General features: G+C 49.8%; 1 protein-coding gene across 1 annotated transcript; it reads right to left on the reverse strand.

The window, feature by feature from the left end:
• Nucleotides 1-1,868: 1,868 nt before the first annotated feature.
• Nucleotides 1,869-23,036, reverse strand: LOC125527318. The gene is made up of 6 exons (XM_048691851.1): nt 22,742-23,036; nt 21,709-21,803; nt 20,800-20,882; nt 9,829-9,888; nt 6,174-6,324; nt 1,869-2,231 (listed from the first exon to the last, which is right to left on the reverse strand). Exons 1-6 carry the CDS (start codon nt 23,034-23,036, stop codon nt 2,211-2,213), a joined length of 705 nt encoding a protein of 234 aa, XP_048547808.1. The 3' UTR covers nt 1,869-2,210.
• Between the last annotated feature and the right edge of the window lie 137 nt (nt 23,037-23,173).

A 23,173-nucleotide genomic window follows, 5' to 3' on the forward strand; every position in this document is an offset into this window, starting at 1 on the left:
TGGTCAGGAACTCTATCCTAACTGCCACAAGGACCATGTGCTGCAGCCCCACAAGGACCATGTGCTGCAGCCCCACAACGACCCTAGTACACAGACTTATCCAACAATATGGCCATAGAAGATCCGGCAGCGGCACATGTCACAGCAGCAACCTCGGGATTGCCTGGATCCTCTGTCCAGGAGCAGTCTATGGTATTTCCTGCGCCTGGATCATCTACAACAGTCCAGCAACATAGTACACCACCACGTACAAGACTTCGAACAGGGGTAATTCAACCTGTAAATTATAAAGTTAAATTTAGCTTGGCGTGTTCAACAGGAGAACCTAGTACTTTTCAAGAAGCAAGTGTGGATCCCAAGTGGAGAAAAGCTATGGAGGAAGAGTTCCAAGCACTTCGGAAAAAACAAGACATGGCACCTAGTTCCTTCACATCGAGGTAAAAATTTAATTGACTGCAAATGGGTGTTCAGGATAAAGAGAAAGTCAGATGGTACAATAGATCGTTACAAGGCTAGACTTGTTGCTAAAGGATTCAAACAGAGGTATCGCATAGATTATGAGGATACATTCATCCAGTCCTGTTGTTAAGGCTGCCAGTATCCGTCTTGTTTTGTCTATTGCCGTATCCAGAGGCTGGAGTCTCCGACAGCTAGATGTGCAGAATGCGTTTCTTCATGGTGTTCTGGAAGAGGAAGTGTACATGAAACAACCTCCGGGGTTTGAAGATAAGAATAAACCTTTTCATGTGTGCAGGCTTGATAAATCTCTTTATGGGTTGAAGCAAGCCCCTAGAGCATGGTACTCACGTCTGAGTTCAAAGTTGCAAACACTTGGTTTTGTTCCTTCTAAATCCGACACATCACTATTTATTTACAACAAGTTCAAAACATCCATATTTGTGCTTATATATGTTGATGATATCATTGTCACAAGCTCATCAAATGAGGCAGTAACTGCATTGTTAAAGGATTTGAATTCAGAATTTGCCCTCAAGGATCTAGGTGACCTGCATTACTTCCTTGGAATTGAAGTCAATAAAAACAAGGAAGGTGGTCTTCATCTTTCCCAAGAAAAATATGCAACTGATCTTTTGAATAGAGCTGGATTGCAGGGCTGTAAACCATCACCAACACCATTGTCCATTTCAGAAAAACTCTCTTGCTGAAGGAGAACTCCTGAGTCAAGAGGATGGTACTAAGTATAGAAGTTTGGTGGGTGCACTTCAGTATTTAACTCTGACCAGGCCTGATATTTCCTTTGATGTCAATAAGGTTTGTCAGTTTCTGCATGCACCAACTACAGCTCATTGGACTGCTACCAAACATATACTGAGATATGTGAAAAATACTTTGAGTATTGGCCTAACCTTTAGCAAGTCATCATCCACACTTGTTAGTGCATTTTCTGACTCTGACTGGGCAGGTTGCATAGATGATAGAAGATCAACAGGTGGTTCTGCAGTCTTCTTTGGACCTAATTTGATCTCATGGTGTGCAAAGAAACAAGCCACAGTTTCCAGGTCAAGTAATGAGGCAGAATACAAAGCATTGGCAAATGCAACAGCAGAGATTATATGGGTCATGTCCATGCTTAAGGAACTTGGCATGTCACACACCAACCCCATGTCTTTGGTATGACAATCTTGGTGCTACATAACTATCTGCTAATCCTATCTTTCATGCAAGAACCAAACACATAGAGATTGACTATCATTTTGTGAGGGAAAGAGTTGCTAATAAGGAGTTGCAGATTCGGTTTGTTCATTCAAAGGATCAAGTTGCAGATGGTTTTACAAAAGCATTGGCCACACGACCGTTTGAGGAATTCAAGCGTAATCTTAACTTGGGAAGTTCAGATTAAGGGAGGGTGTTAAAGATATATTATGGCGGCTGTTATGGATATCTTATGGCGGATGTTATGGATGTCTAGTTAAAGATCAAGATTAAACGTACATGGTTTATTAGAAGTTGATGCCTGTAACTCTCTTCTTTAACTCTCTTGTAAACCTCCGTGTATCTCTCTTACTCTCAACGTGCTACGCACAATTGTAACAATCAAGTGTATGCATTTATGGGATAAGCCCCATCCTATGAATATATAATATGCGGGCTCTCCACCAGGAGAGTTGAGACGCTTTACCCATCTTGACAGAGGTAACAGCTACCATGTCTTGTATCGGGAACACTGCTAAGAGCCCTTATTTGTCCATCTATGGTACATAACAGAACACCTGCATGACAGGCAATAGCGCTAAATATTAATAGTGCATGTTCAAAATGCTGAAATAAGCGCATACTTTACAGAGTGTCTTCTTAACCTGTTTTGCACACATCACAAAACTACAAGATTGCAATGTATGTCTAGTCAGAGTCATAGTTACCAGATTCGCTCAAACCATTGTCGAACTCTGATCTAGATCGATCGATCTAGATTGGCGTTCGAATTCGTTCGATTCATTCCAGATTTGCTGTCTGATTCGCGACCCAAGGGCGAATCGACATGGGTGTCCTTCATGTCCTCATAGTTGCTGCTTGACAGTGCTACCTCCGTCACCCTTAATTTCAAGCAAGACGGGAATAGAGTTCAACCAGTAGCACTGTCAAGGAGCAGCTGGACGCGTCGCTGGAAGGAGATGGAAGAGAGCTGCAGCCAGCACGGAGCAGCGTGCACACGGCGCTGAGAAGGCATGGGAGCAGGCAGAAGAAGCTTCGTAAGGAGGATTTTCAGGGCCTGATTGACCAGTTGAGAAACAGATTAGGGCTCTGGCGAACTGGATTCCTCTACCAGAGCGGTCATTTAATTTTAGTCCAAGCAGTGTTATCAGCCATCCCAATCTTTCACTTAATGTCCCTTGACCATCCACCATGGGTGTTCAAGGCCATTGACAAAATCCGCAGAGCATTCCTTCGGAAAGGTACTAATGTGGTAAAAGGTGGCCACTGCTTGGTGAGTTCGAATCAAGTTTGTCGTCCGAAGGAGAGCGGAGGACTAGGCATTCTGGACCTAAAGATCATGAGCTCCGTGCTTCGGTTGCGTTGGGCTTGGAAGGCACGTACATCAAATAATCATGTGTGGAGCATCTTGATAAACCCTTTGGAAAATCATGAAAGGCGTCTACTCGATGCTGCTGCTCATGTTGAGTTACGTAATGGGAATAGATTTTTTTTGGACCGATAGATGGATCAATGGCGCAGCAGTAGAAGATATCACGCCGGAAGTTTTCAGTTCTGTGCCTTCAGTCGCCAGGGAGAGAAGAACAGTAGCAGAAGCAATGGTCAGTGCAGTCGGGATTATAAGGACATAAAGGGGAAAATAAATATTCGTATCTTTCATCAGGTTTTAAACTTATGGGAGGTGATTTCTGAAGTTCAGATTATACAGGTGCTGAAGACAAATGGAACTGGTCATGGAATCCTAAAGGTACCTCTCTCGAAACAGGGTTTCGCCCGCTTTATATATAAAGCAACAACCACAACAAGTACACGGCCGAATGATACAAGATGGTGAGGTAACCCTCGTACAACGCCGATCCCAAGATAAACGGATCCCATAGAACGCAAGCGACTATGCTACCGAAAGAGTACATTGGAAGAGCATAAAACAACGCAACACAAAGCCCTAAACACCTAAGTTCCACGACAACGCCCAGGAGGGAGAACGGCGCAAAGTGTCGCCGCGTCGAGTCCAGAAGGGACAAGGGTCTTCACCCGGAACTCTGACACGGAGAGGAGCACCACGACGACGTCTTCGGAAGAGAACGGCGCCCGCGAGCGTCGCCGTCGTCGACGACAAAGCGCGGAGCTTTCGCTCGGCAGCTCCCCTATGCCCCCACGAGGTCTTCAGGACAAGTGCGGCGAGATCAGATCTCCAGGTCCGGATCAGGGCGACGCCACTGCCAAAGATAAGGAGCGTGCCCAGGCCACCACCGCTATACCTCCTGCCGTCCACACGACCAAGAGGAAAAGCCACCACAACAACATGGTGCTCGCCGGAGAGCCAACCATGCGGAGCCCCCTCCAGAGCCGCCGCCCCGGCATCCATGTCCGAGCCACACCACCCATCATCCACATCACGGTGCACCAACCACAGAACGGAGGAAGAGTAAAAGGCGTCTCCTTTCACTCCTAGCCCAGCATCAGTCATGGAGTTTGTGTTGATGCCTCCACGGTAGGCTGCTTCCACACCTCCCAGGGGGGGGGGGGGGGGGGGGGGGGGGGGGGGACACAACCCCGTGACTACCGACGGCCATCGTCGAGCACTCTCGAATGACGCCATGCCCGTGGTCAACGACGCTGATCTGCCGACTGATAGGGGCGACCGGACCACCACCGCATCCGCGAGGGGAGAGACCACCCGCGGATACCACCTGGATCAAACCCACCATCACCTACCCGGAGCGAGAGCTCCAAACTGTCTCGGGCCCCAAACCGATCCCCCCGAGCACGAGCCCCAGGTCCGGCCATCTCCGCAACGCGCACAACCGCGCGGCTGACCAAGACCCAGGAGAAGGGATGGGCTACCCCCCCCCACCCCCCGCCGCTAAGCAGCACCCGCCGCCGCAGACGCCTTGTCGGTCAGTGCACCACCTAGGCCGCTTGTAGCCACCCGAGCCTGACGGATCGAGCACCCACGAGCAGGCACCACCACGTCGGAGTCCTCACCACGCCGGAACGCAACAGCAGAGGCCGACCCACGCCGCCGCGGCCCTCGTCGCAAGAGGCGGCCACCCTGCAGATCTGGCCCAAGCCACACCGCTGACACAGCCACCTCCGCACGCGCCTCCACCCACCACGCCGCCCAAGACCCAGCCGCAGCACCGGCGCCCAGACACGAAGGAGCACCACCGCGCCAGCTCCTGCATGCGAAGGGACGTGAAATCCTCGTTGCCGCCGGCTCCAGTCGAGCTTTGCCCGGCCGAGCCCCTTGGCGACGGCGAGGGAGGGGGGAGGAGGGGGGGGGGGGCTGGCGGCTTAGGATTTAGGATTTCCCCCCGGCCGCCGTGCGAGGCGACGCGTGAGGAGTTGGGGAGGAGCGGATGGATCCCTGGCACCTCTGACTCGTCGGGATTTTTCTCTGTTGCTCATCCTAAAGGTACATACTCGGCGAAATCTGTTTATAAAGCACACTTCGCTGCATTGGTCATGTGTAGTACTGCCTGCACCATTTGGAAGGCTCCTCTAAAATGCAAACTCTTTCTCTGGCTGGCTGGTCGTCAGGGGCCTGGACAGCGGACCGTCTCGCTAAGCGTGATTTGCCTCATAATGCTGCATGCTGTTTCTGCAAATTGCGCAAGAATTCGCTCATCATCTCTTCACGGGTTGCAGTGTAGTGACCATCATTTGGAGTTCAGTGCTTTTTTGGGCAAATCTGAGCGAGGTCAACCCTCAAAATGCTCCTGAATTCCGGGATTGGTGGCAAGAGGCCAGAAATAGAGTCCATGAATCCAAGAGGAATTCCTTGAACACCATGCTACCACTAATTATCTGGAGCATATGGAGGGAAAATGAGAGCTAACACTATGACCATGCAATTCTCCCAAGTTCTTCGAATTTGTTAAATATGTTGAAGTTGGTTAATTTAAGCATTACAATGGAAGGGTAAAAAGACAGGCCTGGCGCAGTGTGAAGTAATCCCTACTTGTGCCAAGGAGTCCCGGGTTCGACGTGGACTCTCTGCATTGCACTGTGCATGGGGAAGAGGCTTGCCTCGTATAATCCTCCCCAGACCCCACCTGGTGTGGGAGCTTCCAACACTGGGTCTGTCCTTTAATGGAAGGGTACATGATGCATATGAATAACAGGCAATACACTATAACAAGCTTCGCCTATCAGTAAGCACCAATCAATGCTTAGCAGTTTCACTACTTTGGTGGAAGATGATCCTATGATAACAAAATATTCTGACGTTCAGATTACTCCCCACCTTTTAGCCTATATAAGTTTCAAATTCCCACTTCCTAGGTAGCCTCCATTTAAATGGTTTTAACAATCAAGGAGACTGTTTCACACAGAATAAAATGGCACCATTGAATTCATAACTAGATGAAGCTGAAAATACGACAGTGAATACATCCACACATATGGATGTCCAACCTTGTGAACAGAACAAAAAGTCACATTATTATGAAGAATTGATGATCTGCCGAAGATTCATGTGCATGTTAAGATGTTACCTTACGTTGAGAGGCTACGGTAGCCCTATATAATGCTGTTGTGCCAGGATAAACAGCTAAGACTTGCCGACCCTGTCCAAAATCCTGAGCACTAGACGGATCTCCTTTCTTTGGAAATGGAATAATATATGACATAGGCAACTTGTATTTCCTGTACACATGGTTGGGATGGAACAGCATCAGTTTATGGGCCGCAGACATTAAGGATAAGGCAAATTAGCCCAGAGTGTACCAATAGAACTTTTTATTGCAAGGATATAGATTTTTTTTAAAGGAAAGTCAATAAAACAGCTGTGGTCTCACTGAAATTCATACAAATAAAAAAGAACAAAATGTAAAGAAATAGTACAATATGACAACTGATGTGGAATTGAGAAATTTAATGATCGGATGGACCTTTAAGAAATAAGGGGAAAGCAAATTTGTACATACAAGGGTGGGTACATAAATTTTGACAATATTTGAAGATGCACAAGTAGGTAAGCTCTAAAGTCTAGCAAGAATCTACTATTGGATGTAAAAAGTCCAGACCAACAAATAATTCAACTGAACTAACTAAGAATTTGATGAAGCATATCACAGCGCTGGATATCTTTTTTTCTCGAGCACGCAGGAGACCCGTGTATTATTACATTGAGAAGGAAAAGAAGGGGTAAGAACCCTTACAAGGCACACACCCGGCCACCTACAAACCTTATCTCAGGGATCTGTCTAACTGAAGTTCAGAACTGACGAGAAATTCAAAAACCAAATTCAAAGTAGCGGATTTTGGACGACAAAAGCTTAGGGTTTCAGGCGCTCAGATACACATATTATGCCAGCAAGACAATCAGCAGTCCAGTATTTGTTGTGCACCACTAGCCACATGAAAAACGGCGTTTGCACGGCTCGCAGGTCTTCCAGATGCGAACCCAAGGTTCAAAAAGGGTAGCTCCCTGGAAAAAACCTCTATAGACTGACTTAGCCGAATAATGTCCACAGGGTAAGAGTTTCCAGTCCTCTACTCCTGGTTTCAGTACTGTCTCCGACAAAAGATCCCAAAGCTCCATATGTTTGACTAGCTCATTGCTGACTATGCCTGATATAAACTACTGACTATGTCCGATAAAAAACTGCTCCCTCCGTTCACAAATATAAGATGTTTCGGATATTTCAATATGGACTACATACGGACTGAAATGAGTGAACAAACACACTAAAATGTGTCTGTATACATCCGAACCATAAAAAAGTTAGAACATCTTATAATAGTGGACCGAGGAGTACTAGCTAGTTCATTGCTGTCAAATAGTCCAAAGGGGCCCAGTGTATTCATCTACTAGTAATCAATTCACAAATAACATTTTCAGCTTCTTCAGAGTTAGCCCTGAATATCAAATACGCAAACAGCATCGCCGAATTTAAGGTGTCCTTAACTACATCTATTTCTTATAGTTTCTTATGGGTCTCATCTACTCCCAAAGCTGGCCTACGGCATATCATTAGGGGGGGATTTTCATTACACACTAGTAGGGAAAAGAATATCAGAAGAAAATTAATTTCAAGAAAAAGTAACACTTATGTGGCAAAAAGACAAAGCATCACTTGATCTGCTCACCACAAATGAAGGTACCTCAGAGGCTCAGATTAATGTTTACCCATTAACATCGAAACTCATCAACATTTTTTATCTGAGTAAATTACACAGGACCACACCTAATCCGGATGTGCTCAGGCAAAACCACAGTTCCTTTTTTTTTCTTTTCTTTTCTTTTCTTTTCACATAACCGTACTAACCCAGCCTTTTGCCTCTCTGACCACCAAATCTTAGCAGCATGGACCGCATGTTCAGTGAACATCTGGCAAAAGGGTGCCATATCCTCTGTTTTGGTTGCTGTGTTGCCTAATATCCAAAAGGCTGTGGTTATGTGAAAAGGGATAAACAATGTGGTTCCTCATTAACACCGCCTCAAAAACTGGAGTTCTATTACATTTGTTCTCTTTTCAGATGACAGAGAACAAAAGACAGCTAGCAAAAAAATAAAAAATAAATGTACCACAAGGAAAGAATAGTGCATGTGCAGGGAGCAGCGACACACAGTGAAAATAAAAGCTGTGTGCAACAAAAATCAAAGTTCAATGGTCTCTGTAGATGCATAGGTGCCAAGGAGACAGCATTCAAGCTAGCAGGACCTGCTCGACTGCATTGCTCTGCACGAGCCGGACCTGGAGATGGGAGAGGACAGCACCAGGTGGCGTCTAGAGCCTCTGGGCAATTCTCCTCTAAATCCCTCTACCAGGCTATAGCCCCTTCGCCGGGTCCTGAGGCTCTCACCACCATCTGGGCGATCCGGCTCCCCTTAAAGATTATGATCTTCTTGTGGCAATGGGTTCGCTGCCGCCTTCCGTCCGGCATAGAGGTCCTGAAGCGCAATGGCCCTGGGGACGGGCGATGCCCGCTCTGCGGACCTGAAGAGGATACGAACCATATCTTCTTCTCCTGTGTGTCCGCGCAGTTTCTTTGGAGCTGTTTCCGCGAATTGGTGGGTGGAAGCCCAACAACTTCCCTGCTCTCTTCGCCGAACTCCAAGCATCACCACCCGCGTCTCGCCACATTAGGTGGCTGGCCATCGGTGTGCTAGCCTGGACTATTAGGAATAAGCTTGTGATTCAGCACGTACCTCTTCGTCACGCTACTGACGCTTTGTTCAAATGGTCTGGTTACTTGCAGCTTTGGCGGCCGCTTAGCCACCCCAGGGAGAGAGACGCCATCACCTCCATCATCACCCAGCTTCGCGCGATGGCTCCCCGGATGGCTTCTCCGCTTCCCCCACCACCTCCAGAGCCGGATTAGATCCTCTCTCCTCGCCACCACCGCCGTTTATGTGTTGTGCGTGCCTCATTTCTGTGTTGGGCTTGTTGTGTTGTGCCCACAGCTGAACCTTGTGTAGTGTTTGCGTGCGTGTATGTTGGACCTTGCCTGCGGTGGCGTTGTGTGTGTGTGTGTTGTTTGGCTGGTACCTTGATGACTTTGTGCTTGGTGGTTTGCTTTATTTATAAAGCGGGGCGAAAGCCTTTTTCGGTAAGCTACCAGCAGAAGGGCAACACAGAAGCTAGCGCGTCCTCAACATGTGCCCTCAATATTGAAAAACAGTCAAATGTCCAGAATTTAAGATGTACTCCCTCCGTCCGAAAATAAGTGTCACTGATTTAGTACAAAGTTATACTAAATCAGCGTCACTTATTTTGGGACGGATGGAGTATATGTGTAGCTGCTAGGAAATGATCCACGATATAGCTGTTTAGACGGCAGAACGAGAAGCCTAGAGGTGAAAAGTGCATGATTTAAGAGTCAGGGAGTGCTACATATTCGGATAGGGATAACAATTGACAAGGGTCAAGTACACTCATGACTTGTTTGGTTCATAGCTTAAAAGTGCCTAACAATTTATTTTTTTGCTTAATTGGCCTAACTTGTGGTGAAGAACAGCTCCACACATCAAAACAAAATTGGCCCTTTATTAGTAAAATATTTGCTTAACTCGCCTAACTAAGGTACACGGAATATTACGGATTAGCAGTGTTCTGAGGACATTTCAGAATAGATCAAGAATAACATTTTTCGCCCGTACACTACAAAGAAATCACAAAGGGAATATATTTTTGTGACATAAACCTCTCAAACTTTTGGGCACTCTCTTCATCATCACCAGGCTCCTCATCCAGTACTTCAAATCTGCAAATTCATTAAGAGTGAATGAGTACTACTTCCCTGAATAGTATAGGCTAACCTGCTATAAATTGTATTGCATATAATGACCATGGCAATTGCATTTGTACTTACTCAGAAGTTGATAGTCTATCTAGTAAATAAAGATCGCACGTAAACAATACTCTCAAACCCAAGTTCATTCCCCAATGAAACGCCATGAGCCAGCTCATGACTCTCATGCCCTCAACTGTGGTGTGCTCGCGCTGCTGCGCCCTCTTTCCCCAATGATTTTTTAGCTGGTGGTCGCCGGCTTGAGCCGGCTCATGACTCATGCCTCCAATTGTGGTGTGATCGCGCTGTTCCAGCATTGTCTGCTTTCCCATGCTTCTTATTGTACGCGGATGACGTGGTTCTTCTGCAACCCGACGGCAGGCATGCGCCTTGCCTCCAAGGAGATCCTCGTGCTCTTCGGCGACACTTCTGGGTTTAGGTACCTATTATGAAAAGAGCGCCACCACTGCCATCAATTGCAGCAACGACGAGAAGACGCCGATCAGCTTGCAATTTGGTTGCCAGTTCCCAATCACTTACCTAGGGATCCCCCTGACCATGAGCAAGCCATCTAGCAACCAGATGCAACGCCTCGTCGACCAGATCGCCAACAGACTGCCTTCCTGGAAGGCGAAGCTTATGTCCAACATAGGGAGGGTCGCCATGGTCAACTCGATGCTTACCTCCTGTTAGAATAAATCCGAGGCGCATAGTTGATCTACCGAGGACCAAGCAATCACACGAGCACAGCCCCGAGATTCGTTAACGAGGTTCACCGTCATGGCTACATCCCCGGGGATTGACTACGGGCGCTCCTCCCCGTGACACCGTCACAATACCGCACACCGGCCACCCAGGCGCGGGCACACGCTGCTGGCTCCCCCTGCATACATGTGCTATTATGTTGGCTTAGATTACATCGTGTGTCTACCCCCTCATATATAAGAGGCCTAGGATACAAGTGTCCTATTAAGACACGACCCCGTAATCCTATCTACACACCATACAACTCAGAGTCCAACTGTAACCTACCTTGTACACTAATATTCGACACAACTCTAACAAACTCCACCTTGGAGAATATTCTCCATCATCTTGGATTCATCGATACGTCGAACCTCCATGTGCATTGGACTTGAGATACGCCATGAGCACCGCTGCTACTCCCAAACTCCATGTAACTCCACCTGCAAATTTAGTCCCTTCACAGTCAATACTCGCGCAAAATTAAGTTCCTCATTACACAAGTTTGTGATCCCAACTTCCGGAGTATTCATTCGACACCATCACACACCGATCACTGATCTGCATGAAAGTGAACAACTCACCTATTGGATGCCACATATAAGAGTTACCTGAACTCAACATCACCACTCTTTCCTGACCTCTGTCTGAAACTTGAAGAAATTTCACCGAAATTTCACCGTCGCCCTGTGTCACCTTGAGTCAAAATCGCAGTTGTCTCATCCTTTTTTCCGGATAGTCTCTTACATGCCCCACAGCTATAGCACTCCGCCTCCTTCTGTATTTGTCACCCGCACATTGGCATATGCACCAAACACCACAGAATAGGAACTGGGGTTTTGCCCTGCCTAGGGCGTAGGTTGTAGGGAAAAGAGGGAGGTGGGCGAGGGCTGGAGCGCGGCGGCCGGCGGCGAGGCGCCGTCCTTGCGGTTCGGCGGCGGCGGCGCAAGCAGGAGGCGGCTAGGGTTTTAGGGTTCCGACTCCTCTGGGAGCCGGGCAACAGAATAGTCTTATTGCTTAATCTGAAAATAGTCTTACAACTTGTATATATAACCACGATCTGAAAATAAAACTAAGATAACTTGCGGCCTAAGCCTGCCCGGTGGGCCTCCTACGGCTGTAGGCCCGGCCGGTCATAACATCTCTCCCCGCCTGCGCAAACAGCTCGTCCTCGAGCTGAAAATCTGGATAGTGTTGGTGGACTCCTCGCGCTGCTCCCAAGTAGCATCCTCTTCAGAAAGTCCACCCCACTGGATCAACACGTACCAGGAGCCACGACGCAGCTGAGCCTTCAACGCCTTCACCGGCTCCGGAAGTAGGCGATCGTCAGCAACCGGCGGTAGAGTGGGGGAAACCGCAGGTGGCTCTCTACGGAAGGGCTTGAGCAAACCCACATGGAAGACATCATGGATCCGTGCACCCGCCGGAAGCTGAAGACGGTAAGCCACCTTCCCAATGCGTTCCAGGATAGCAAAGGGACCGGCATAACGAGGACCCAGCTTCCTCTTCGCACGGGGGTCCAGGGACTGCGTAGAGCGATGAAGTAGACGCAGCCAGACCCAATCACCCACCACGAACTCCGCCTCGCGATGGTTGCCGTCGTAGTAGTGTTTGGCCAACTGCTGGGCCTGGAGGAGGCGTTGCCGGACTTCTGCCAGCATCTCGTCACGGTTCCGTAGAAGAACCCTGGCCGTCTCGGTCCGCGCCAGGGCCGGATCAACCGGAAGAATCGACGGGGGTGGCCGGCCATACACCACCTCAAACGGCATCGCACAGAGTGATAAGAGGTGTTGTAGCAGTACTCCGCCCATGATAGCCAATCGACCCATGCGCGAGGGCGATCACCTGTGACACAACGCAAATACATGGCAATCACCTTGTTAACGACCTCAGACTGGTCGTCGTTCTGAGGATGGAAGGCTGTGCTCAGGCGGAGCTTAACGCCTGCCAGCCGGGAGAGGTCGCGCCATACATGTCCAGTGAACACGGGATCCCGATCACTGACGATCGAGGATGGAAACCCGTGGAGACGGACAATACCGTCGAAGAAGGCCCGAGCAACAGATGCCGCCGTGTAGGGATGCCCGAGCGCGATGAAGTGGGCATACTTGGAGAAGCGATCAACCACCGTGAGAATGACGGACTTGCCGCCCACTTTGGGGAGGCCCTCGATGAAGTCCATGGAAATGTCCACCCAGACCTGGGACGGCACCTCCAAAGGCTGGAGCAAACCTGCCGGCCGTAGCGTCTCCGTCTTGTTGCGCTGGCAGGTCACACACGACCGCACCCAGTCACGGACCAAGGCACGATCACCTGGAATGTAGAAGTCGGCGCGGAGACGATGGAGCGTCTTCTGCACACCCTCATGGCCCGCCGAGTGAGCGCGGCGCAGCACCTAGTGACGAAGATCATCATGCGCCAGAACGAAAACCCGGCGCCCATGTAGCAGCAGGCCGTCGGCGAGGCGCCACGGCGCATCCAGCTCCCCCGCAGCGAGCTGCTGCTGCAGGAGAAGCGTGTCGGCCGTCGCCCGCCGGATGTCGGCGAAAAGCGCGAAGGAGGGCCCGGTGATGATGCAGAAGGCCGCTCCCTCAGCCGACCCATCGTCAGTGTCGGCGTCACGCCGAGATAGGGCGTCTGCGACCGTGTTAAGGCGACCCGGACGGTATTCGACAATGAAGTCAAACCCGAAGAGCTTACTGATCCACTGGTGTTGCGGTACGGTCGAGAGCCTCTGATCCAGCATGAACTTGAGGCTGTAGTGGTCCGTCCGGATCCGGAAGGAGCGACCCCAAAGATAGGGCCGCCAATGACGCACCGCCTGCACCAAGCCAATGAGCTCACGCTCATAGGCCGCCAGCTTAAGATGGCGGGCGGCAAAGGGCCGGCTGAAGAATGCGAGGGGTCCATCGCCCTAATGAAGGACCGCACCGAAACCCGCACCCGAGGCGTCGCAGTCAACGGTGAACGGTAGGTCGAAATCAGGCATCTGCAGGACTGGACCCGTCGTGAGGGCCCCCTTAAGGGCATCAAACGCGGTGGTGGCCTCCGCATCCCAAGAGAAGGCATCGCGACGGAGAAGGCGCGTGAGCGGGGCCGCGATGACACCAAACTCCCGGATGAATTTCCGGTAGTATCCCACAAGGCCCAAAAAGCCGCGAAGGGCCCGGGGCGACTGCAGAATCGGCCTAGCGGCGACGGCCGCCACCTTGTCGGCGTCCATGGCCACTCCCTCGGCCAAGATGACGTGGCCGAGGTAAGCGACCGATGGCGCTGTAGATAAGAATGTCATCAAAGAAAACGAGCACAAACCGACGTAAGTAGGGCCGAAGGACATCGTTCATCAAGGCCTGAAACGTCGTCGGGGCGTTGGAGAGGCCAAAGGGCATCACCAAGAACTCGAAGTGGCCGTGATGAGTCCGAAACGCCGTCTTGGCGATGTCGTCTGGATGCATGCGCACCTGATGGTGCCCCGACCGGAGATCCAGCTTCGTGAAGAAGCGCGCCCCATGTAGTTCATCCAGGAGTTCATCGACCACCGGGATAGGGAACTTATCCTTAAGTGTGAGACCATTAAGGGCGCGGTAGTCGATGCAGAAGCGCCACGTGTCGTCCGACTTGCGAACGAGGAGGACCGGCGCCGTGAAGGGTGATGTGGAGATCCGGATAATGCCCACGGCAAGCATGAGTGCACACTGCCGCTCCAACTCGTCCTTCTGCAGCTGAGGGTACCGGTAGGGTCGTACTGCCACCGGTGCCAAGCCTGGCAGGAGGTGAATACGGTGGTCGTAGACCCGGGCCGGCGGAAGGCCCTGTGGTTCTCAAAGAGATCACTGTGCTGCTGCAGGAGGTTATCTAACAGCGGATGCTTGGCCTCAGTGGTGGCCGCGGCCAGCTGGAGCGGAGGCGTCGCCGGGGTGCCTCCAACACCCTCCCACCGGATGCGTCGGCCGAGACGCTAGAAGGTCATCGTCAGAGCGTCAAAGTCCCAAAGGATGGGACCGAGAGTCCTCCAAAAGTCGACGCCGAGGATGAAGTCGAAGCAGCCCAAATGAATGCCAGCGCAAGTGATGGTGAAGTGCTCGTCGCCGATAGTAATGGGCACGTCCCGAGCGAGCCCATGGCAGCGGAGGCGGTCGCCATTCGCGACGGTGACCCGCAGCTGTTCCCCACCGATCGGCTGTAGCGCGAGGCACCGCATGGTAGCCTCAGGTAGGAAGTTATGTGTAGAACCCGTGTCCAAGAGGGCCACCAGAGTCTCGCCATGGATCGTGACCGGTACAAGCATCGTTCGCTCATTACGGATGCCGGCCAACGCATGAAGTGAGACGACGAGGGCCATAGCCGGCGCGGGCACGGGTGCCGGCACGACCTCCGCGGCGGCCGGGTCCCCGAGTCCAGCATCGGTGTCCTCGTCCTCGGTCTCGTCGGTCGTCTCCAAGTAGAAGAGGCGCGGGCAGACATGGCCCGGGGCGTAGGGCGCGTCACAGTTAAAGCAGAGCCCCGGGCGGCGGCGCTCGAGCTGCTCTGCCTGCGAAGGGCGCCGGAAAGGCCGAGTCGCGGCCGGGGTGGTCACCGGTGATGCAGCTGAAGGTGCAGGCGCGGGCGACGGTGGCCGTGGAGGAAGTCGGCTCCCACGAGGCGCGGCTGGCCGTGTCAAGGCCTAGGCGCGCTGCTCGAACGCCCGAGCATAGTAGATGGCCGTCTGCAGGTCTTGGGGCCCCTTCATCTCGACGTCCACGCGGATGTGGTCGGGAAGGCCGCCAACGAAGAGTTCAGCCCGCTGTAGCGCCGTCACCCCCGGTGCGTGACACACCAGAGCCTGGAAACGGTCGGCGAAATCCTGGACCGTGGAGGTGAAGGGTAAACGGCCCAACTCGGACAGGCGGCTGCCGCGCCGTGGGGGCCCGAAACGAAGGAGGTACAGCTCACGAAAACGCTCCCAGGGAGGCATGCCGCCCTCGTCCTGCTCGAGGGCATGGTACCATGTCTGGGCTGCACCCCGGAGGTGGTAGGAAGCGAGCCAAGAGCGCTCCGACGCAGGCGTGCGCTGCCCCCTGAAAAACTGGTCACACTGGTTTAACCAGTTAAGAGGGTCATCCAAGCCGTCATAGGTGGCGAAGTCGATCCGGGCGAACCAGGGTGGCGTCGGGGTCGGCGCGCCAGTGCCCACCGGCTCGGCGATGCGGAGAGCGGATGACGGTGCCCCGAACTGCAGCGGGGGCACTGACGGGTCCCCGGCCTCCGTGTAAACTGGCGGTGGCGACGCCCCGGTGAGCCAGGCCGAAATCGGAGAAGGCGACGATGGAAACCGCACCTGCTGAATCGGGAGCCCTCCGAGAGTGGCCTGACTCAAGCCGACGCTGGGTGGCGGCGATGGCGTGTGGACCGATGCAGCCGGCACGGACGGGACCGGCGCGGGCCGGGCCGGCCACGGGGCTGGGGCGGGCGCGGCAGACGCAGGTGGCGCGGCGGGCGCTGGCGCGGGCCACTACGGCCAAGCCGGCGCTGGAGCGGCCGGCGGCTGTAGCACCGGGTAGCCTCCGGTGAGGGCCGCGGGCACCAAGTACCACGGGAGAGCCGGCGGTCCGGAGGGCGCGGGTGGTGGGAGCGGCGGTGGCGGCCCGTACATTTTACTTAGCTCATGATACCACTTGTTAGAATAAATCCGAGGCAAATAGTTGATCTACCACGGACCAAGCAATCACACGAGCACGGCACCAACATTTGTTAACAAGGTTCACCGTCATGGCTACATCCCCGAGGACTGACTAGGGGCGCTCCTCCCCATGACACCGTCACAATACCGCACACAGGCCACCCGGGCGCCGGCACACGCCGAGCGGCTCCCCCTGCGTACCTCTGCTATTATGTTGGCTTAGGTTACATCGTGTGTCTACCCCCTCACAAACGATGTACTGATTATTTCAAATGAACGAAGTCTTGTTTTAACTCAAAAAAAAGAGGCCTAGGATACAAGTGTCCTATTAGGACACTCTGTAATCCTATCTACACACCATACAGCTTAGAGTCCAATTGTAACCTACCTTGTACACTAATATTCGACACAACTTTAACACCTCCATCCACGGCGCCTCATAAGAATTTCATTAGAGCCGTGGACAAAATTCAACAAGGTTCTTGTGGGAGGTTTGGGACTACCAATGGCGGCAACTGGAGCCATGATTGTACAAGTCGGAGCCTTGGCGGGCTGGATATTTCAGACCTGGAGTGCACAAGGTTGTGGTTCAGGTTGAGATGGCTCCTGCTGAGAAGCACTAATCCCAGCGGGCCTTGGTTCAACCTCGATCTCCAATTCAGCAATGCAGACAGAAGTCTCTTCTTTTGCCTCCACCCTGATGCAGGTGGGGAACGGCACCACTATGCCTTCGAGGAAGACCGTTTGCTCGAAATTGCCCCCCAAGGTGTACGAGCTGATGGGCAAGCACACCCGGAAGAAGAGGACGTTGGCGGAGGGCCTCACCGGACACGCCTGGGTGCAGGACATCCGTGGCAACCTCTCAGGAGTTGCGCTCCTGCAATTTCTCAAGCTCTGGCTTGCTGTTAGCGAAATTCAACTCGCCGATGAGTCTCACTTAATTTGAGGTGGAGCTTGAGCGGCTCTTACTCCGCCCCCTCCTGCTACCCTGGTTCCTTCCTTGGCGCCTCACGTTCTGGTTCTTGGAAGCTAAACTGGAGATCTTGGAAGCTAAACTAGAGATCGTGGGCGCCGCACGAGGTTATTTGGTAACCTTTGCGTAGCCGAATGGGAGTTTGCACGAAGGAGTTTGTCGAGGGATTAGGCGTGGGAAATAGAATTTTACTCCAATCGCTTGTTTGGTATATGATGGGAATTAGTCCAGGATGAAGTCCTGCCCACGAATTTTACTCTCATCGCTTGTTTGGTCCCCCCATGGGTAGAAATCGGTGGGAATTGGCACCCTCAACTCCCATTTCCTTTCCCACTTAAACTTCCATTCTCTCTAAACAATCAGTGGATTTTTAGTCTCTTTACACCTCAACTCCCATTCCCCATCTCTAACTCCCACGAACCAAACACGCTCAAACATGTTGTAAGTTATTTTTCTGGCTCGCCACCATGGACTGTTGCTGGACTGCTAAAAGACTAGCGAGCCGGAGCTTACCACATGAGCGCCTACCTGCCTCCTTCGCGATCAACATTAGGAAACAATGCAAACGCCTACTTGTTGATTGTCCTTTTCACAGCAAGTTTGGTTTGAGACGCCGTCTTGACTTTGGGCTCAGGGGGACCCATCATGGATTGGTGGCATTTCTCTCACCACCGCACGCCAAAGTCGTTGCGCAAGGGTTTCGCCTCCATAACGCTGCTCACTTGCTGGTTGATATGGAAGCAACGCAACGAGTGCATTTTTGAGCATGCCAGGCCAAGCACCTCCTCTGTGGTGGCCAGGATCAAAGAGAAAGTGAGGCTTTAGGCGAAAGCTGGGGCCAATGGCCTTAGGGCATTGCTGTCAGGTGTTAGAAGTATAATTGTGTAGAGATAAGGAGATAAGAGTAGAATAATTTAAACATGCTACGACTTGTCTTGTACTCCAAGTCTCATCCCACATTGTACTCTACAAGGGTCAATTATTTCCACATCTGGAAACTGGGATATCCCATGAGTGTGTTCTAGTGTTGTTTTAGGGATTGTTTGGTTTCAGACTAAGGTTGCCTCAAGTTGTCACACCTAAGGTTAGACAAATTTAACCAACTTAGGTGGGTGTTTGGTTCATGCCACACCTTAGGCTGTTAGGCATGGTGTTTCTTGCCACACTAGGGCCCCACATCCCATACTCATAGTGTCGCAAGATTCCCTTAAGCTTGCCAACTTGTGGCTCCAACTTTATTCAACTAACCTTAGGCAAGTTTGGAAAAAATGTGTGGCTAAGTGTGGCATTGTTAGAATTAGAACCAAACAGCCCCTCAGACTCTTGTTTGTATTTTTGTCACCCAGTAGGCTTGCTTGTTGCACTCCTCTACATTTTCAATAAAATGAAGTGTGTTTTCAGAAAAAATGTAGTACTTATCAGCAAGAATTTTATGCTATTTTTAGAGCTTTAAGAACTTAGAAAGTCTATTTATTGTGGAAACAGTTCATCGTTTACACTAACCATCAATCCGTTAAGCATTTTAGAAATCAAAAGCATTTGGTTGCATGCTAGCAAGATGGGCAACATATCTTGAGAGGTTTAACTATCTCATTGTGCATAAATCGGGAGCAACCAATCGAGTAGCCGATGCTTTGGGTCGTCCATGCATGTCTCGTGACTTCTTTTGAGGCTGAACTTCCAGGCATGGATCAAATAAAGAAGTTGCATGAGGAAACAAATGTGGAGCAAGTCAGCAATTCTTTGCCTGTGTATCCATCTATCCATCGAGAAGTGTTGTTCTCCACTTTCGACCTCGGAAACTACCGCATAGAAAAAAAAAGCTCGCACAGATTGAGCAACATGAATGAGGAAGGCCGACCACAGCTTGCAGAGGTCCGTTTTTTTGTAACAAGACTTATCATACTGAGGGCCCAACCCAGGTACTAAAGAGTAGAGATACCAAAACCTCCAAGCTCAAGAGGGCGACAGGACCTAGTCCAAGCGACCAGACAATGCCCACTCTTAGCATCCTTCCTCTCCATAGAAAACCTCGTCGTATATTGTCAATAGCTTTAATGGCCCCAATCAAATAATCCAAGGCGCACGTCGATCATACAAGGACAAGCAATCACACAAAGGTTTATTAACGAGGTTCACTGGCATGGCTACATCCTCAGAGCATGACTATGGACGCTCCTCCCCATGCGCTAAATCATCATAGTACAGTCGGCAACAAGCCCAACAAGCCCAACAGGGCCATCAGACAGCATCTCCAACCACCCACCACGGCCGGTTCGACCACCCCTGCCACGGGTGTCCGGACCATCCCCTCATGATCTCTTGCCTAGCCTACTGTCTTGTCTATTGGCCACCCTGTGGTGCCTTTATATATTAGGCATAGTTAAAAAAGGCGTGCCTAAGCGAGCGCTTAAGTGCGCCTAGGCTCTAGGCGATAGCAAAGGCGCATAACTGCGCTTAATCCGCGCATAATTGCGCATAAGCATGCGCTTTGGTCAGAAAAGTGCAAGGCGGTGGCAAAACGCACAATTAACGCCTAGCGCTTTTTTGAACTGTATTATTAGGCCTGGGATACAGAATGGCCACAAGCTCAGAATTATGCAAAGCAGACACTGGTTTGCTGAAAAAGGGTTTCCCCCCGCTTTGTATACAAAGCAACCAACCGAACCATACAGGGATAGGTGCTGGGGCGGAAGCAGCACAGTCACACCCAAAAGAAAAGACAGAGAAAGAGCAAAAGAAACAAATGCCGACAACGGCGGATCAACAAGAACGAAGAAGCCTCGCGATCGTTGCCCCCACCGGGATCTTCCACCAAGACTCCGAAGCGCCGGCACCTATCAACACCTCCAAGAAGGATCGCGACGATGACGACGCTGCTGCCAAGGGTTTCCCCCGGTACACAACGAGGCGAGAGGAAGGGTAGCCCCCGACGCCCTCCCGGAAGGTCAGGTGGCACCCACAGGCGGCAGACACTGGTTTAGTTCTGAGAGGTGTGTCTGTTCCGATAACAATTCTGTTTTTGTACCTGAGTACACCTTGCTGTAAAGTGTAATTAAGAACAGTACGAGGAGTAGTAGTTAATTGCACTAGTAGGTCCTTTCACTTGAGATCATTTTTGTAACTGGTCACAACTTCAGAAACCAAGCAGGTTTAGCAGAGCAGGCTATCGAAGTGTGTATTTTACATTGTATTCTGGACAATGCATCAACTACTCTGTTTGTTCCCCTGTTTGTATTCAATTGTGGAATCGTGCCCCAGTAATTTAAAACCTTCGACTTGTTATTTATTGGTGTTTTGTCTACCTCGGTATTTAAAAAAATAAAAAGGTTCACGGCATCAGGACTCCTCTTCAAGTAACAGTAACTAATAAGACAGCCCCAACAACAATTAACTAGTATTGCCTAACACTCACTCAATTCAACATAAGCTATTTTCTGCATAGCAGCTATTATATCACAAAAAATAATTTGCAGAATAGACAGAAGGAAATAAAACATATACATACTCTTTTGTTTCCTTATCGAAATGTATGACCTTCACCACAAACCACTCGTCTTTTTCATCATCCGATTTTACCCTAGCTGCAACCTGAAATGACAGAGCACAAATGTCCAACATTAAATAACTACACAAATATGTGAAGGACTAACGTGAACAATAAATGAAGAGCTAAGTTCTCAAACTCAAGCATAATCGTCCACTACAATTACAAGCACTGAAAAACTAGGCGCGCGCTTAAGATTAATGCCTAGCGCTTAACATCCGCCTAATTGTGCTTAAGCTCCGCTCCGCTTTGGTCAGAAAAGGGCAAGGCGGAGGCAAAACACTCACTCAGCACCTAGCTCTTAAAAAACCTTGAGTAGAAGTACTCATTAAAAGATTTTTCTAGGGAGTTGTATTAACATGTGCGAGAAAAAACAGAGTATGGTTAAATAATTCATATAGATGTTGTCAGTACAACGGTTTGATGACTAACTGATGTAATATCACCAACTATACCAAATCTTCCATGGACCTTGGTATGAGAGTGCAGCTTCTAACTATTTTATTCAATAACTCCCGTTTGAAGTATTTCTTTGCAATCTCTAATGATCAACCTGCTATATGAATGTGTATGTAGAAGTATGTGCTATACTATGGTGAATTAAATAACTTAGTATTTTACGACACAACAATGTCACAAATTTACAACCTAAACGTACCAACAAGAGCGAACAGTAATGCTCCGTTTGTCACTTCATGTTCTTTCTTAAGCATGCTAATAAACTTTGATTTACCACACCATGAAGCTACCGTTGCTGAGTAATGTATGTCCATTTTTACAGAAAAATTGAAACCATTGTTTGTTTGAATAACTGGATCTAATACACTAGTATTTCATTTGCTAAAGTCCATATTCTGCACTGCTAGAAACCTGGTTGCATAATGGACAGTATTGCATGAAGCCATTGTACCAAGCAATTCGCGTCGAACAGAAACCCACCACAGCCGTTTCACCATATTGCTTTTCTACAAACAGGTTATGTTTTTATAATACAGAGGGCTTAAGGAATACAATTGCTAGAATATGATCCAAGTTCAAGAATTGTGCAGTTCAATAACTCCAGTCCAGCAAAATACAATCAAGTATAAGTAGGAAAGTAATCTCAGTACAAGCCTGGGCCACATAAGCCATTATTTCGAATAAGAAAAACTATCTGGGAATCGCAGACCTATGGCTATTTTCCAGTTGAAATAGTCTTCTTTATCAATCCAAATTTTCGTCAATCAAATGTGTTTTTATTGTCTTCCTGGACAGTAAGAAATATATTTACATTTAAGTCTATCGATGACCCAGAACAAGAGGTGCAACACAAAATCCTAGCAAGGATGAGTGGTCAGCACTTTTTAACTCATACACATGCATAGTGTCTGCTGAATCCATCACTTATTACTGAACAAGCGAGCCATGATATTACTAGAAGCAAAATTAAATTTGGTGCACTTTATTTAGACTAAAGACACTGAAAACATATGCACCTTAATTATTTGATAATACGATCATATGTGGGTGAAAATCTGTTAGACAAGCACATAAGTAAGCATACATAGTTTTAAACAAAACAATCAAAGTTAACAAGGTATCATGGTATTATAGATTAATGCTATAACTTGCACGTTTGTCCTTCATGTCTATCTAGAGGTCTACAATTATAACAGCAATGATTAAATCAACAGAAACTGAGAAATAAATAAAGGAAGTCCATTATCCAGAAGACCAGAATTAGAACTGATTGTGTTTCTTTGTATCATACCTATTATGTCCGTGTAGGTAAACAAGAAAATACAAAGGCACATATGCTTTGGATGCCGTGTTTGTAGGCAACCCATTTAAGCCGATTTTGACGTAAACTCTATTTGCACAACGTAACCAATCCATGGATTACTAAAATCAGTTTTGCATGTACGCATAATTCTGCGTTTTTGGAGAATTGACAAATAGTCATTTTTTTTTTGCAAAAACTGGCTTCCTGGCTGAGGTGACGACGACGCCATTGTCCAGCAGCCTGGCTTTGGCGGCAAGGACGCCATGCAGCAGTCGCGGGCGCAGATGGAGGCCATGAGGCGGGATTCACATCGGCCATGGTCGGCTAGGGTGGCTTCAGAACTGCGGTCATCAAGGTGCACCCCAGCACCGAGCGTCTCTGCCCAGGTGGTGAACGACGACGTCAAGGCTTCCAACGTGTTGCTCGACGCGGCCATGGGCGCCAAGGCTCTAAGACTTCGGCTCCACGCATGCTGGGTTCTCAGCGGTCGTCCACCTGCCACATGTTGTGCTGGGCTTCGGCGTGCTCACCAAGAAGAGGGACATCGACGCATACAGCCTCAGCGTGCTGCTC

This window comes from Triticum urartu, unplaced genomic scaffold, assembly GCF_003073215.2.
Source record: "Triticum urartu cultivar G1812 unplaced genomic scaffold, Tu2.1 TuUngrouped_contig_3569, whole genome shotgun sequence".
Classification (NCBI taxonomy): Eukaryota; Viridiplantae; Streptophyta; class Magnoliopsida; order Poales; family Poaceae; genus Triticum; species Triticum urartu.

Bases quoted from the DNA above. Each gene is read 5' to 3' on its own strand.
- LOC125527318 (XM_048691851.1), bottom strand. From the start codon at position 23,036: ATGGCCGCGTCGAGCAACACGTTGGAAGCCTTGACGTCGTCGTTCACC. The intron at 21,804-22,741 runs GTACATGCAAAA...ACCTGTTTGTAG, and splicing joins CCAAAAACGCAGAATTATGC to AAAAGCAATATGGTGAAACG. The intron at 6,325-9,828 runs GTTTATGTCACA...CCATGTGTACAG, and splicing joins AGTGCCCAAAAGTTTGAGAG to GAAATACAAGTTGCCTATGT.